Raw genomic sequence first — 15576 nt, 5'->3', positions numbered from 1 at the left:
CCTGCTGGAGAGTGGTAACCAGTGGAAAGAACTGGCTCAGGAGGAACCCAGATCAAGCACATGTTTGAAGATCAGGGAGTGAGTCTCCTGGAGAAGGATGGTCAGGGAGGCATGACTTAAGCCAGCAAGGGCATAGAGTCCGAGACGGGAGGTGGTAGATGATAGCCTGCCCCACCTTGCTTTGTGGAATGAATGAAACATCATGCATTGGCTTGCTTCCCTTGCCAACACACCAGCTTATCACACAGGATTTCATTAGATTACCGTAAATACTAGGGGGATGCATACGTGGAATGCAGAGTCAGGCAGCTTGGAGTTTTGAGGGAAATGTAATCACGGCAGTGGGATTGCTCAACTGGCTCATAGGGCAGGCACTGGCCTGAGAGTGCCCAGTTGTTGCTGGGATGGGAGATCCTGCTGCAGGTGGGTGGGGAAGGGGTGGGGCTAGAGAAATACAAAGAGACCTCAAATGCTGCAACTAGAGCCCTGTAAATTTATTGTCGGAGCCTCACAGGGGGGTGTAAAACCAACAACCGCACTCTTACAGCATGCTCCTGTACACCAGACTTGCTTATGCACTTGAAGTGCGTTTGAACTTACAGACTCTTTCAAGTAGGCATTATCTCTACTTTTTCTTTCATTCTTTTTCTGCCCAAGAGGGTGAGTATGCTCACCAAAAAATAAGACAGAGAGAGAGAGAGTAACCCTCCTAGAGGGTGTGGTCATGCCACAATCTCCTCCATTTCTCCATCCTGTTGAGATTTTGAGCCTTTATTCACATGTGTTTTTCAGCCTACTGGATCCAGAATTTGAACCACACTGTCAGCCATGTGAGATCTGGCTCCCCTTTAACTACTACACCATGGGGCCACCCCATTATCCCTATTTACTTTTGTTTGTTTGTTTATTTATTTATTTACTTGTTTTAGGTTTTTGCCACAGGATCCATGTGCTTGTCAGAGAGAGACAATGATGAAGAGAGGGGAAAGTGGGAAATTACCTCCCAGAGGGGATGGCCATGCCACAATCCCTTCTCCATTCTCCTCTTGGGATTTGGGGCACTCATGCACACACATCCAGCGTGATCTTCAAGCTGCTGGGTCCAAGACTCAAACCACAGGTGGCCATGTGAGAGTCTAGCACCTTAACCACTATGCTACCTGCTGGCCCCATCCCTGTTTTCTAAGAGAGGAAACTGAGACACAAGTTATAGAGCTTGCCTGAGTCTACACTAGGGTTTGGATCGAAGCAATTCAACTTGTTTTTTGTTTTTGTTTTTGTTTTTTCCCAGAACAATAGATTAATGTACTTTATTTTAAATTTATATTTACTCTGCCAATCCATTTCTTTTTCAAAAAGAATTATTTATCTATTTATTGTTATCATTATTATTCAATTTAAGCCAAGAGAAAGAGAAAGAGGGAGAGAAGGAGGAAGCAAGTCGCCAGGTCCAATACTCAAGCCATGGTCAGCCCTGTGAGAGCCTAGCACCTTAATTATCATGCCACCTGCCAGCCCCATTTTTTTTAAATCCCAGATATCTCATATAGGATGTAGTAGGGTAGAAAAGATTAAAGAATTTTCAAGATAGCAGTAGGAAGAATAAAAAACAACAACAAAAAAAGAATGCAAATGTAAATCTTAGAAATTGACACAACAGAGAGAGAAGAAAACAGATGAAACGAGTGAAGGAGGAGGCTACGCTGAGGTGACAAACTGGAGAAATGGCCTTCCCTAGATTTCCTCTAAAAGGAAGTATTTTAAGGGTAGGCGGAAAACACACCAGGCACGTGTGCATGCATGCCTAAAATCCCAAGAGGAGAATAGAGAAGAAGGGATTGCAGCATGGCCAGGGAGTCAGGAGCAAAGGAGATTATGGGTGATGTTAGGGAACCATGGACACCTGGCAGTTGTAGAGTAAGAAGAAAGGAGCCAGGAGGCAACAGGAGACCCTGATCTGGGCAAAAATGTATCACTTCAGTGTAAAAAGTCATCAAGGCAATACCAAACACTGAAATGTGAAACTCCCTTCCCCACGATAGCTCTTTCTTCTACATGTAGCTAAACGACTATTTAGAATGATGGTGTTTTCACTAAACTTCAGGCTTAGAAATTGGTTCTTTAGAGTTGAGGGGAAGTGTGCATGGGTGTGGATGTGGTCGCTGGAACTAAGTGAAGTGGTATGCAGGAAGCCATGCCACATGCCACAGAACAGCCAAATGAGATCGAGCATCGTGGGGTTGCCATGACAATGGAAGTGATAGCATTAAGGCATTGGTAAGCATGCAACCAATGGGCTGCTCTCTCCACTGTTACCTCTTGCTGTTTCACCCATGAACCAGAAATGCTCTCTAACTTACCTTGGAAAACCCAGTTGGGCACAGGCAACATTAGCGTAGTGGCCTTTCCAGTCATCAGAGCACATGGTCTTCCACGAAGCAGCTGTGAACACCTGGAGCACAGCATTCTGGCCACTCACCCGAACTGCCCAGTGCACAGGGAGAAAGTCCTGTTAGCAGCCAGAGTCAGAGGAACGGTTCTCCACAGCCAGCTCAGATCCCCGTTTACTGAATCAGACCTGTGCCTTGTCCATAGAGGCCTCCTCCTTGCAGAATAGCAACAGGCCCTACTTTCTGGCAGTCCCTTCCCTAAGACTTCATGGAGGTCTCATTTTATCGCCTATGGGGCTTCCCCAGCTGAACTTGAGCTCCATATCATGGCCCTCCCCGCAAGCCTAGCCCAAAGTCTCTGGGGGGTGAATGCCTGTTGAATCTCAGCTGAAGACATAAATGACAGTGGCCTCAACTCGACCCATTTCGAAGACAGGAAGGGTCAGGGCTAGGTTCTGCTGGCCTCCTCCGCCTACAGTAAGAATGCATGACCTTACCACATCGGTACTCATCTTCCCCATCTTTACAGTCGAAGACCCCATCGCAACGAGCCGTCAGTTCAATGCACTTAAAGGACGAGCGGCACCTGTACTTCCCAGAGCAGTCGAAGTGGACTGCGGACAGTGGAGAAGAACAGGGATGTTAATGAACAGCTCCTGCAGTGCACAGCGCTGGCGACTATTCACTGCCACATGGCATTGACTGTGCCCATTAATAATGAAAGCTGCATTGAATTGTATCCCTGTCAGCAGCCTCAGCCCGGTTTCTGTGAATTCCAGTGGGTGGGGCTGCTGTGCCCCACTGTGTCTGACTAAGTGGCCTGGCCTGAGAGCCACAACTCAAGATAGAGTTACTCCGGAGGGCTCAAGGTCAAGAGGGCAATTGCAAGGCTTTGGGCTGACCGGCTGAGCCGGCTGAGCAAGGAGTCCTGACTGAAACCACAGAGCCCGTTTGCTTTCACTCTGGTAGGAAGTGAGCGAGGCTGTGGACCATACGGCCAAGCAGGTGGTGATCTGAAGATTTCTGTGATCCATTATTTGAGAGAGAAAATGAGAAATCATTCCCTGTCAGGGACCCTCCATCCAAGAGACCCATTTCCCAAGAGCCACATACACCTTATGAAAAAAATAACCAGTGTGCCTGGCATCACATGAATGGGCCTCTTTGTCTTCTCCGCCCCATCCCCAGGATTCTATTTCATCAGCTGCCTTTGGACATTTTGAGTTGGGCAGGTTCCTTGGTGACAAAGCCCTAAGCGTGGCCAACAGCCCCTGCTGGACCCCAGATTGGCTTTCCATTCCCGTGGGTGAAGTCAGCAAACCAAAAGATGTTTGTTCCAGTAATTAAGGACAGGTGGAAGCGAAAGGCTAGCAGGAGGGGAAGCTCATGCAAGTTTAAGTACTCAGCTAGGTATCTGAGAGCTCCTGAATAATGAATCGTACTCACCGCCCAGACCAATGGCCAGTGCTAGTATCAAGGCAATGACCCCAATAACGATGATTGGGAAAAACTTCAGTGGCAGCAGGGAGAGGATCTGTGCAGCAACTGCGTCTGCATCTGAAAACCGAAAAGAGGGGGCAGAACGGAGAGCCACAGAGCACCAATTCTGAGTAATAGGAAATGAAAAGGTAGCACCGTGTCCCCCTCCTCTTCACAGCAATAGTCCCAGCCTTAAGAAAGTTGCCTTAGTTAAAGAAAGTCCACCTGTCAAGGGACACATTCTGAAGTTAAGGCCTACCCTCTCAATCCTGCCCCAGATTTGTGCTTCTTGGCTTAGAGGACAGTGCTATGGGTTAAACAGTATCCTTCAAAAGACATGCTAGAGTCCTCCTCCCAGTACCTTGGAATGTCACCTTATTTGGAGGCAAGGTCTTTATGGAGAAACTAAGTTAACATGCCAGCTCCCACTCTAACATGACTGGAGCCCTTATAAAAAAGGGAAATTATGATACAGAGACAAGTATGTCTAGAGAAAAGAGGAGAAGGAGAGACGCAGGGAGAAGACGGCCACATGGCGATGAAGGCAGACTGGGTAATGTATCCATAAGCCATGGGATGACCACAGTTGTTGACAAACCACCAGAGGCTGGGAAGAGGTGAGGAGGGATCCCTTCTAGGCTTCAGGGAGAGCATGGCCCTGAGGACACCTAGGGTTTCAGGCTTCTGACCTCCAGACTGAGAGAGGAGCTTCCTGTTGTTCTAAGCCACCCAGGTTTTGCTATCTTGTTTCAGCCACCCCGGGACATTAGTATCAAGGGATGCAGAGCTCTGCCTCCCAAGGATGTTTCCCAACAGAAGAGGGAGGCATGCAAACCTGGGTGGGCACTTGCAGGAAGAGGGAGTGCCAGGGTCTCCCAGAGAGGTTCCGAGAATGGGGCATTGGCAAACCATTCTCCATGGTCCTGTCCACAGAGACACTGTTTGACTTTGTTCCAGACTCTCTTCAAGGATGTATATAGAGCAAGCTTTAGAAAATACAGTGTCTTCCTCCAGTGCAAAGGACAGGTTAGTTTACTGTCTGATTTAGTAAATAGAATATCTTCTTCCAGAGCAAAATTCACACAGATTTGTTTGCAGCCTGTTATGACAATGGGGGTTCCCTTAATTCTGGGTTCCTCAGCTGTGATATGAATGCCTGCATGTGCTGCCCACGACCTGGGCTGCCCCATTCTATCATGAGACTTAGAAGGCAAGGGTGACCGGCACCAACATGAGACTCACACTGTCTGCAGTGCCGTGAGGAATAGAGTTATTTGTCTCTGATCCAGGAGCCTTGTGTCTTCTTTATTTTCTTTTTTTAAAAAGTTTATTTTTATTTATTTATTCCGTAAGCGAGGGAGATAGAAAGAGAGAAAGAGAAAGAAACACTCTCAGTAGGGCGTTCATGTTGCCATCCACTCCCAGTCTTGGACAGTCAGGATCCAAAAGACCCCAGGACACAGCCCTGGGACATTACCATGTGGTCTTGGCACTACAGAATGTTGTGTTATTGCTGTGCCACCACAAGTGGCCAGGAGTTCTGCCAGCATTCATGGCATGATGATAGGCTAACTTGGTAGCTTGCAAATAGACCCTTCACAGTTCCTGCCCACAGGACCAGGCAGATTCGGTGGAAGAGATGATACAAAGATTCCTAAGATACTCAGGAGTGCAAACCTCTCTGAACAATCAGAACCTTTCCTCTCAAGAACAGGCCATTTCACCTAAATGATCCCCTCAGTCCTAAAAATACATCTACACCAAAGTTGTCTTTGCAAAAAATATGGAAGTTTCGAATCCAGGAAGGACAGAATGGCCAAGGGCCCACAACTGCTCAGGGCAGAGACTAGTGCCCTGCCTCTTCTCCTAGTCTTGGACACACTGAGCATAGGATTATGTCTTTGGAACCCACTGATTAACTTTCTGGTAATAAAGAGTGTGATTATAGCGCCTACCCCATGGCCTAGTCGTTAAAGGAGCCAGGTCTCACATAGCTGACTGAGCAGTTTGAATCCTGGCCCTGGTGTCTTGAAAAACATGCATGTGTATGTACACTCAGAATCCTGACTGAGTGGGAAGATGGAGAAAAAGAGATTGTGGTGCGACCATACCCCATTTAGCCTGCACCGAATCAACAACTGAGATTCCCACCCTCTACTCTACATCTGAAATTTGGCAAGAACCCGAAAAATGATCTCTTATCATTCCAGCTGTTCTGGATCCAAGTTCTATTTGGGAAATGACTCTGTATGTAGAATCAAAGATGAACTATTAGAAACTGTCTATCAGTTTAGGTTCACCTCCTACCCATTCACCATGTTACCCTTTGGGGCCCACACGGCCTCCCCCTCTCCTCTCTGGTCTGTCTTTGAGGACACGCCTGGAATAAAAAGCAAAATGTGTAGTATCTCTCCAAAGAAAAAGTGCAAACAATAAACATGCATGAAAAAAACAACATTCAACTTCTCTGGAAATTAAAAAAGGAACATGCAACCAACAGACACAGACATAACTATATATCATCACCATGACTTATTATGGCCGCCGCTGTCCAAAGTGAAAGAAAATGAACCCTCACTTACGGTCAATAGGGGGCTAAATGATGCAAACTTTCCAACTGTGTAAAATTGGAAACATGGAACAGAAAGCTTAAAAATGGATGAGGTTTTTGACCTAGTAAGTCCACTTCTAGCAATATATTCTTTTTTTTTTTTTTAGAGGTTTTTGCTATAGGGCACATGCACTCACCAGAAAGATAGAGAGAGACAGAGAGACAGAAAGCGAGAAATCACCCCCCAAGGGAGATGGCCACACCGCAATCCCTTTTCCTCTGTTCTCCTCTTGAGATCTTGGGCATGCACGCACACATGCCCGATGTGAATTTAAGCCACCGGATCCGGGACTCAAACCACAGTCAACTAAATGGGAGTCCAGTGGCATAGCCATTACGCCGACTGCTGGTCCCCTAGCAACATATTCTAACATGTCATCATAGATGCACACAAATTTCTGCCTTTAATGACACTTAGTGGAGTGCCGATTACCATATCGTTGCATGGGAAACAGCCTAAATAACCAACAAAAAGGAAATGGTGAAATAGCAAATTACATACGCATAAATTGGAATACTTAAGACATAATATAAAAGAGAAAAAGTGACAGCAAACTTCTTCTGTAAAGGACCAAACGGTAAACACTTTACACTTTGGGGACCATATGTCCTCACCCAGCTACTCGACTCTTCTGTGACAGCATGAGAACAACCATAGACACACGTGAGCAAATGAGTATGTCTGCGTTCCAATTAAACTTCACTGACAAAAACAGATGGGAGGGCTGATTTGGCCTATGAGCCATAGTTGGTCAGTGTCTGAGAGATATTTAACTATTTAGCCTCTTGAAAAGATGAATATGATATTGTTAAGGTTTTTAAAAAGCTTTACAGTGAATAGTTAATGTCACTTTCAAAGGGAAATATAAATAGAAGAAAGCAAGACATTCAATAACAAACTGTTAGTAGGATTACCTCTTAGAGAGTAAGAGCAGTCATGGCTAATTTTGCTTGTTTGTTTGTTTGCCATAGAGCATGTACACTTGCTGGAGAGAGAGAAAGTGAGAAATCACCCCCAGAAGGGACAGCCATGTTGCAATCCCTTCTCTTCCACTGTCCTCTTGGGATTTGGGGCATGCATGCGCACACACACACCTGCTGTGGTTTTCAACCTGCTGGGGCTGCGACTCAAACAGCAGTCAGCCTTGTGGGAGTCCAGCTCCTTAACCATTACACCACCTGCTGTCTCTGATTGTGGGTAATTTTAAAAAATCTTTTTGATAAACTATTTCTATAATGAACAGTACATTGCCTTATTTAAAAAGAAAAGTTCTAAAAGTTCTTTATCATAAAGAAATTAAAAATTAACAGAAAGGAATCTAAGGCTATGTGTGTGTTTGTGTGTGTGTGTGTGTGTGTGTGTGTATATAATTTCTATTATAAAACTTTTCAGAGCAATTAAGGTCACACGAAGATCGAGAGGCTATGTGAATCTCACAGTTACCTGATGGAAGGTTGGGAAGCCATAGAGAAGGAATTGATAAAAACCGGAGTACTTGGGGACACTGCACTCATCTGCTCTGTGTGTGAATTCATTCTTACAGGCAAGGGCAAGAAGAGAATGAGGGAACCAGCAGTAGCGTAATGGTTATGTCGCTGGACTCCCACATAGTCGACCGCGGTTCGTGTCCTGGACCCGGTGGCTTAAAACTCACGCCAGGCGCATGTGTGTGCGTGCATGCCCAAGATCCCGAGAGGAGAATGGAGGAGAAGGGATTGCGGCGTGACCATCCCCCCTGGGGGTGATTTCTCGCTTTCTGTCTCTCTGTCTCTGTCTGTCTGTCTGGCAAGCGCACGCACCCTATTGTGAAAACCTCTCCAAAAAAAAGAGAAGAGAATGAAAGCAGACATTGAAGCCAGGTAGGTGTGGGGAGAGGTCAGATGGTCGCAGAATATTTATTTTCCTTTCATTTACACTTACGCTAACTTTTGAGCCACATTAATAAACTGTCTGTCTTGTAGTTTATATGACTCAATCATCGTGGCAGACAGGATTCACTTACTTGAAACCCTTTATCCCACTTCACCTCCTTCCTGTACTTCCTCCATGCAGTTGTCCAGATGTTTTAAAAGGAGTCATTAGGGTAGCCACCTCCCCTCCTCCAGTGCTTTCTGGTACCTCAGCCAGAGCTACATGGTGCTCTCCCCAGCCCAAGGGATCTGGATTCCGTCTGCACCTGCCAGCTTCAGGGACCAACAAGCCCACAGCTCACTTTGACGAGTCCTGATAAGCTCTTGACAAAGAGACCCTAGCTGTCTAGGTGCAAGGGGACTTAAAGAAGTTTGTGGGAAAATGGAATTCAAGTAAGAGTTTATTTTGGTACAGAAAAATTTTGAAGTCCATGCAAAGTGATGTCATAATATGCATTTTTCATGAGCGTTTGGAAGACCTATCCTACTATGGAGTGGACTGTTTTTATCAAGAATTTGCAGCTTATTAACAAAACCAAATTCTCTCCCTTTAGTTGCCAGAAATGGCTATGTCACCTACCGGCCATTGATCTTAATCTAGGCATCTAATACCTTTAGTAACATCGCACTTGTTTTCAGTTTTCTGGGAAGGCTAGTAGCCTCTGGTTCCTAGGACTTCTCGGAAGGCTCAGAGATTTCCAGGCTAAAATCTTACCTCCTCCAGAACAGCTACGGAGCCCCAACCTCTGAAAATCTCCAACCAGAGAACAAATTCCTGTCTCTAAGGAACTGGCAAGGGGCTGAGCACAATGACCTCTCCCCAGTGCCCCTCTCTCTGGGGTCCTGAACGGCTAAGGAAGCCCTGAGCATCTGGGCAGATGTCCCCCAGGCAGCCAACGGCCACATTTGCCATCTAAACACGGGCGGGGCAGCAGTCACAGAGTCCCACCTGGTCTTACCTACCTGGTACAACAGGACTTATTTTCAAATCGTCAAGGCCGAAAAGTGATCGGAAGGAGAAGGGGGCTTCAGCTGCAGGTGGGTCATTTTCCCCCATGGTGACTATTTCAGGGCCTCTGAGATTCGGCTCCACCTCCACCTCCACCTCCTTTGCCAAGAAAGAACAGAAAGCGTTTGTTTCCCCTTCATAGCATTAGCATCAGGTGCATCTTTGTCCTAGTCTCAGTCTCCGGAAGCGGACAATCCACATAAAGTGCATTTAGTACCAGTTGGTCGGAAACGCTGGTCTCTCAAGAACACAGTTTTTTCTGACCACTACAGACACCAGAAACGCCAGTGCTAGTGGTAGAACTAACTTAATTTCACTAAAATACTCACTTCCTCATTGTTTAACCAATCTTAAAAGAGATTCCATAGTATCCTTTTAGAAATATGCCCCTTTGCTATTTACAAGTTACTGTATCCTGACTCTTCAGATTACTTTCAAAGGACTTCCCAAGATTGTTTTTGGTCTGTCCAGCATACGCTCGGCGCTCTGTCTGTGCACAGACACATCTGCCAGAAACACAAGGAGTTTCCATACTCACCTCACTTCCATGTTCCCCAAATGTAGACGGCACCCGGGGAGGAGCACTCGGCCCCAGTGTCAGTAGCTTCCCATAAACACAGCTCTTCCCAAGCTCACACGGGCATGACCCACTTAAGGATAAAGGTATCCGAGCACGCCATGTGCCCAGTTCTCCCCCGCCGCAGCGACTGGCTGGGGGCCCCTGACGTGCACAGGCACAACCTGGAACTGTTTGCTACCGGAGAATTCCACTCATTGCGATGCCAAAGAGGCCAGAAAGAGGCCTCCCACAGCCATTCCCTGGAACTTTGAAATGCAGAGGAAGCCAGAGAATGGCAGGGGCTCCCTAGAGCCTGCATCCTCCTACACTACACCCTACAGAGGCTCCAGTGAGCACTTACACAGGGACCCAGAGCATCCCATTGTATTTCCTTCTGGCTGCCGGTTCTAACAGTGGAATTCCAAAGGGAACTAGCAAGCAGTTTCAAACTGTCTCACAGTCCTGTGAAACCTGAGTGAGAGCTATGCACTGAGGCTGTTTACTACCTTCCTATCACAGCTCTGAAGAACAGCTAGGAAAGCTAGTAAGTTTACTTGCAGTCCATTTTTGGCTTTGGTTCTTACTGATACTTCTGCTTACTGTTAGTGTGTGGTAAACAACATAGTTTACCTTTATACACAGAGTAAGAATAAATGGAAGGACACTTCCTGCAAGAGCGAACCTGGGTGAGAAAGTCCCCTCCTGAACAGGCCACGGTTATCGGTCCATACAACATGGAGAAAGACTGAGAAGCACCTTCCCTCCCCATGCCCACATAACTCACCATTTCTGGAGCCGCCATCATGAAAAGCAGAAATAATTTCCTTTTTCATTATCAAAACCAGAGTGATGGTAAGCAGGCTGCCAAAGGGTTAGTCCCATCGGGAAATATTTGCACCAAGTCACTCAGCCTTGTCGACTCAATCATCGTAGCAAATGGCATTATCTCAGGTGCCCGTGTAACCCAATCTGGAGGGGACTATCAAGTAGCCCTTGGTGGTATGGCTACAAAGAGCAGGGAGGGGGGGAAACATGGCTTCCCTTTAATTAGTAAGTAAGGTAAGCAAACTTCTCAGAGACTTCACTTAAGAGAGTCCTTGGAACTACGACACTCTTTTTACCTAAAAGATCAACAGGCCCTGCCCAGTGCTGAGCTAGCAGCCAGCAAGAAGGGCAGAGAATGCTTTCCTGGGGATGTCTACCCCAGTGACTAAGGCCCTGGGTCTAGTCCTGAAGCTGCTCTGCAGACAAAAAGAGGAAATTGACCATGTTCATTAGGAGGAGCAGACCTAGCTGGTGAACCATGCCCTTGTACATTCATGGAGTATATGCCATGAGCCAGGGGTCTAGACAGAAAGGGACACTTGTGGCCTTAGGTAATGATAAGCATTAGGAAGAGATCAGGCTGGGTGAGAGTTACAGAAAGATGGGGACAGGGAGAAGTGACAATTTTGCTGAGACCTTGGTGATGAGATGAAGTAAGTGGGGGGCGGGAGGGTGATTCTGAGCAAAGAGGCCATCACACAAAGGCGCAGAAGACAGGATGTGCTGGGGTGTCTGAGAAACATCCAGGGGGCCCAAAAGCTGCAGAGCGATGAAGAGAGAGTGGTGGGAGATGAGGTTGGTGAGTCTGATGAGCAGACACGGGGGTCTGGCTGTATTGGGAAAACCCTGGGCTGCTGTCCGTGTATTAGAAAGCCATGAGAGTCTGCGCAGGGCAGTCAGGGTGGACCCTCGGTGCATGGGCTGGCAGGGTGGGGGGGGCACAGAGAGCCCTAGGAGGCTGCTGCAGGGCACGACTTGCATGGGGCACAGGTGATAACCAACAGTGAGAACTGGCTGGACTGGGACCTATTTTGAAGATAGGGTTTGTTGATGGCAATAACCAAAGAAGCATATCCAAGCAATCATGACTCCATCTGGCCTGGCGTTTCCACCTCCTGGACCTGCCCACACACCTACTCCTGTCTCTGGATTTCTCACAAGGTACCCTTCAAGCTTGGGCACTCAGCTTCATCCCTGTCCTAACTGCACCCCTCACCCCAAGAAAATGACAGCGAGTCCAGCACTTCATCCTTCCTTTCTTTGCCCTTGTGTTACAGAGATCGCTCCCACTGGAGTAAGACTGAGAGGACAGAGCTAGAATGCATTCGTATTCACAAACCCATACCCAGCAATGTGCCATGGGGGACCATATACACCGATGTGTTGATTAAAAACCCAAATGGGCAGATAACAGCGGGCAGACATGCAGAGAACCAAGAGCAGCCAGGAGGCAGGTTAACACTTGGGTCAAATGCAGGTCAGGGGTTAAGCCAGCTTTGATGGGACAGGTAGAAGTCCTCTCAGGGTGGCTCTTCACTATAAAGTGCCCTCTGGGAAGGTTTACTTAAAACTCAGCTCCACTGAGTACAAAAGGAGGTGTTTAAGAACCAGAGGAACATACATACTTGGGGCTGGTGTGTGGCATTCGTTAAGCCAATGTCCTGAGCTCACAGGCTTAGAGGTACGAGAGCTGGTATCCTACCCGATGGCCTCCTGGGAACACTGTGAAGCTCTGGTGACTGTCACACACAGTTAGAATTACAGGCACGTTCCAAGTCTCCCCAGCAAAGGGAGAAGCTGTCCATCAAGAAGGTCTAGGCTTTTCACTGTTGAGCTAGGAAGATAATTTTTTGATTTAAGATGAAGAGCTTAAACTGAATAGAGTATTTCCTGGCTTCTACAAATAAATTCTTCTTGACTTTAAGAGAAATGAGTAGAAATATTTTATGTTTTAATATGTTATAATCATGAACACAATTGCTCAAAAACAGGTTTGTTATTTAGAAAAGGCTGTTATCCTTAAGAAAAGGCTATGTTTCAGATCCCCAAATTCCTTCCCCCCATCCAGAGTAATAAGATTTGTTTATTTTTAAACTTTCAAGATAAATTATTTAGTAACAAAATAATTCCGTCTTTTGAATTCCTCAAAGGAAAAGGACAATGAATCTAGAAGGCCCTTCTGCTGAGCGAAATGAGTCAGGTAAAGAAAGACAAATACTGCATCCACTCACAGGTATGAGAACTTGACCAAAAACGTCAAGTACGCAGATAGAGAGTACAATGGTGGTTATCGGGGTGGGGCCAGGGAGGAGAGGAAATGGGGAGATGAAGGTTAAAGGGCACAAAGTTGCAGCTATGTAGGATGAGTAAGTCTAGAGATTTAAGGAACAACAAGAGCACACAGTTGTAGTGAATACTGGCAATCTACTGAAGGCAGGTTTTAAGTACTGTTATCACACACACATGCATGCATGCACACACACACAAAGAACAAAAAGAAAAACAGGTTTTATGTGAGATGATGGATATGGATGTGTTCATTTGTTTGACTATAGTAACCATTTTACTATGCGTAAATTTATCAAAATACTATAGTCACCTTAAAAATAGACAACAAAAAGGCAAAAGGAATATTATAAAAAATAAAATGAGCTCATAGTTGAAGGTGAACCATTGAAACTTCCCTCTGAGATGAAGAACGATACAAGGAGACCCACATAATCAACTGCAGTTTGAGTCCCGGACTTGGTGACTTAAAACTCACATGGGATGAGTGTACATGTGTGCCCAAAATCCCAAAAGGAAATAAGGAGAAGGGATTTTAGCATGGCCTGCCCCTCAGGGGGGATGATTTCTCACTTTGTCTCTCTCTCTCCAGCAAGCATAGGTGTCCTATAGCAAAAGTATCTCTCTTAAAAATAAAAAAAAATAAAAAAAAGAACAAGAAGGAGCAGTATTACCACATATATTTCACATTTATTCGGGGTTCAAACTAGTGCAATAAAGCCCCAAACAAGTAAAATAGAAAAATAAAAGAAAAAGAAGGAAGAGGAAAGAAGGAATAGAGGAAAGGGGGAAGGAAGGGAGGGAGGGAGAAAAGAAAATTGGGAGAGAAGGAGGAATGAAGGAGAGAGAGAGGAAGAAATTTTAAAAGAAAGTCAGGACTGTTGAGAAAAAAATACAATTATCATTCACAGACAAAACTAGTTTTTGTACATAGAGTATGTTTACAATTCTAAAGATAGATTATTAGAACCAATAAGTAGATCAAGAGAGACTTTGGGATATAAAGTCAATGTAAAATCAATGATATTTAATTAACCAGCAACAAAGACTATATTCATAAATAGATTAAATGATACAATCTATACTGGCATTAAAAATGATGAAACACATAAGAATAATCTAATAAATATTTCAAGATCTCTGCACAGAACATTATGTAACAAAACTAAAAAGAAACAAAGAAGACCTGGCAACTCTATGCTAGAAAATTTTACAACTTAGATAAAATGTGCAAATTTCTTTAAAAATCAATTTAATAAAACAGAAACACAGAGAATACATTTACATCTATTAAATAAAGTTTATAATTTAAAACTTTCCAACAAGAAAATTTTAGACACAGATTCACTGATCAATCTTTCAAATGTTTAAGACAAAAATTGTACCAACCTTACAGAAGTTCAAATTAAAAACAAATACTTCTCAACTCATTGTTTCAGGTCAGTCAAATGCTGATATTTAAGTGACCAACAGTCCTGATTTGCCTGGGACTGAGAGAGTTCCTGAGAGAATATACACAGAAAACCTAAAAGAATCTACACAATTTTAGAATTAAGTGCTCAATCTGAAAGCCCCCCAAAATAAGTTAGTCAAGCTGGTTCCCACTCTAACACTAAGGCCTGACAAAGACATTACAAAAGAGAAAAATAAAGGCGAAGCCAATTTACAAACACTGATGCAGATTCTAAACAACTAGACATCGAATCCCAAAATACATTTTTGAAAAGGATAGCATATTATAACCAAAAAAGGTCAATCTCAGAAAACATCATAAATCAAGCAGTTCAATTTATTACATTAACTGCATAAAGAAGGGGAAAAAATACAATCATCTCAACAGATGCAGAAAAGGCATTTTATAAAATTAAAATATCCATTAATTAATTTTTTAAAACAACCCAGCAAATCACAAGTAAGATGAAATGCATTTACTCTGATAAAAGATACTATAATGGTTAATTTTGTGTCACCCTGTCTGGGTCACAGATTGTCCGTCTGTTTGGTCAAACATTATTCTCAGGGGGACCAGCAATTGGCGTAATGGCTATGTCGCTGGACTCCCATGTAGTCGACCGCGGTTCAAGTCCTGGACCCGGTGGCTTAAAACTCACGCCAGGCGCGTGTGCGTGCATGCCCAAGATCCCAAGAGGAGAATGGAGGAGAAGGGATTGCAGCGTGGCCATCCCCCCGGGGGGTGATTTCTCGCTTTCTATCTCTGTCTCTCTCTGTCTTTCTGGCGAGCGCACGTGCCCTCTAGCGAAAACCTCTCAAAAAAAACAAAAAAAAGCCCATTATTCTCAGTATTTCTGTGAGAGTGTTTGTAGATATCATTAATATTTGAATCAGTAAACTCATGCCAGGTGTGTGTGCATGCGTGCCCAAGATCCTGGGAAGAGAATGGAGTGAAAGGGACTGTGGCATGGCCATCCCTCTTGGGGATGGGGGTGACTCCTCACTTTCTCTCTCACTGTCTCTCTCTCTCTCTCTGGTGAGCACACACACCGAA

The 15576-nt window shown here is 45.1% G+C and overlaps 1 protein-coding gene across 1 annotated transcript in view; it reads right to left on the bottom strand.

Moving 5' to 3' along the window:
- TMPRSS3 (transmembrane serine protease 3) overlaps window positions 1-9511 on the bottom strand; it is a 22697-nt gene extending 13186 nt beyond the window's left edge. Inside the window, exons 1-4 of the mRNA XM_027774890.1 lie at window positions 9355-9511; window positions 3837-3947; window positions 2888-3004; window positions 2361-2484 (exon numbers count right to left, since the gene is read on the bottom strand). Coding sequence (XP_027630691.1) covers window positions 2361-2484; window positions 2888-3004; window positions 3837-3947; window positions 9355-9448 — 446 coding nt within the window. The 5' untranslated portion in view covers window positions 9449-9511. The remainder of the gene's footprint in view (window positions 1-2360; window positions 2485-2887; window positions 3005-3836; window positions 3948-9354) is intronic.
- Between the last annotated feature and the right edge of the window lie 6065 nt (window positions 9512-15576).

Source organism: Tupaia chinensis, unplaced genomic scaffold (assembly GCF_000334495.1).
Source record: "Tupaia chinensis unplaced genomic scaffold, TupChi_1.0 Scaffold000492_1, whole genome shotgun sequence".
NCBI lineage: Eukaryota > Metazoa > Chordata > Mammalia > Scandentia > Tupaiidae > Tupaia > Tupaia belangeri.
This window is presented reverse-complemented; position numbering and strand designations above follow the sequence as displayed.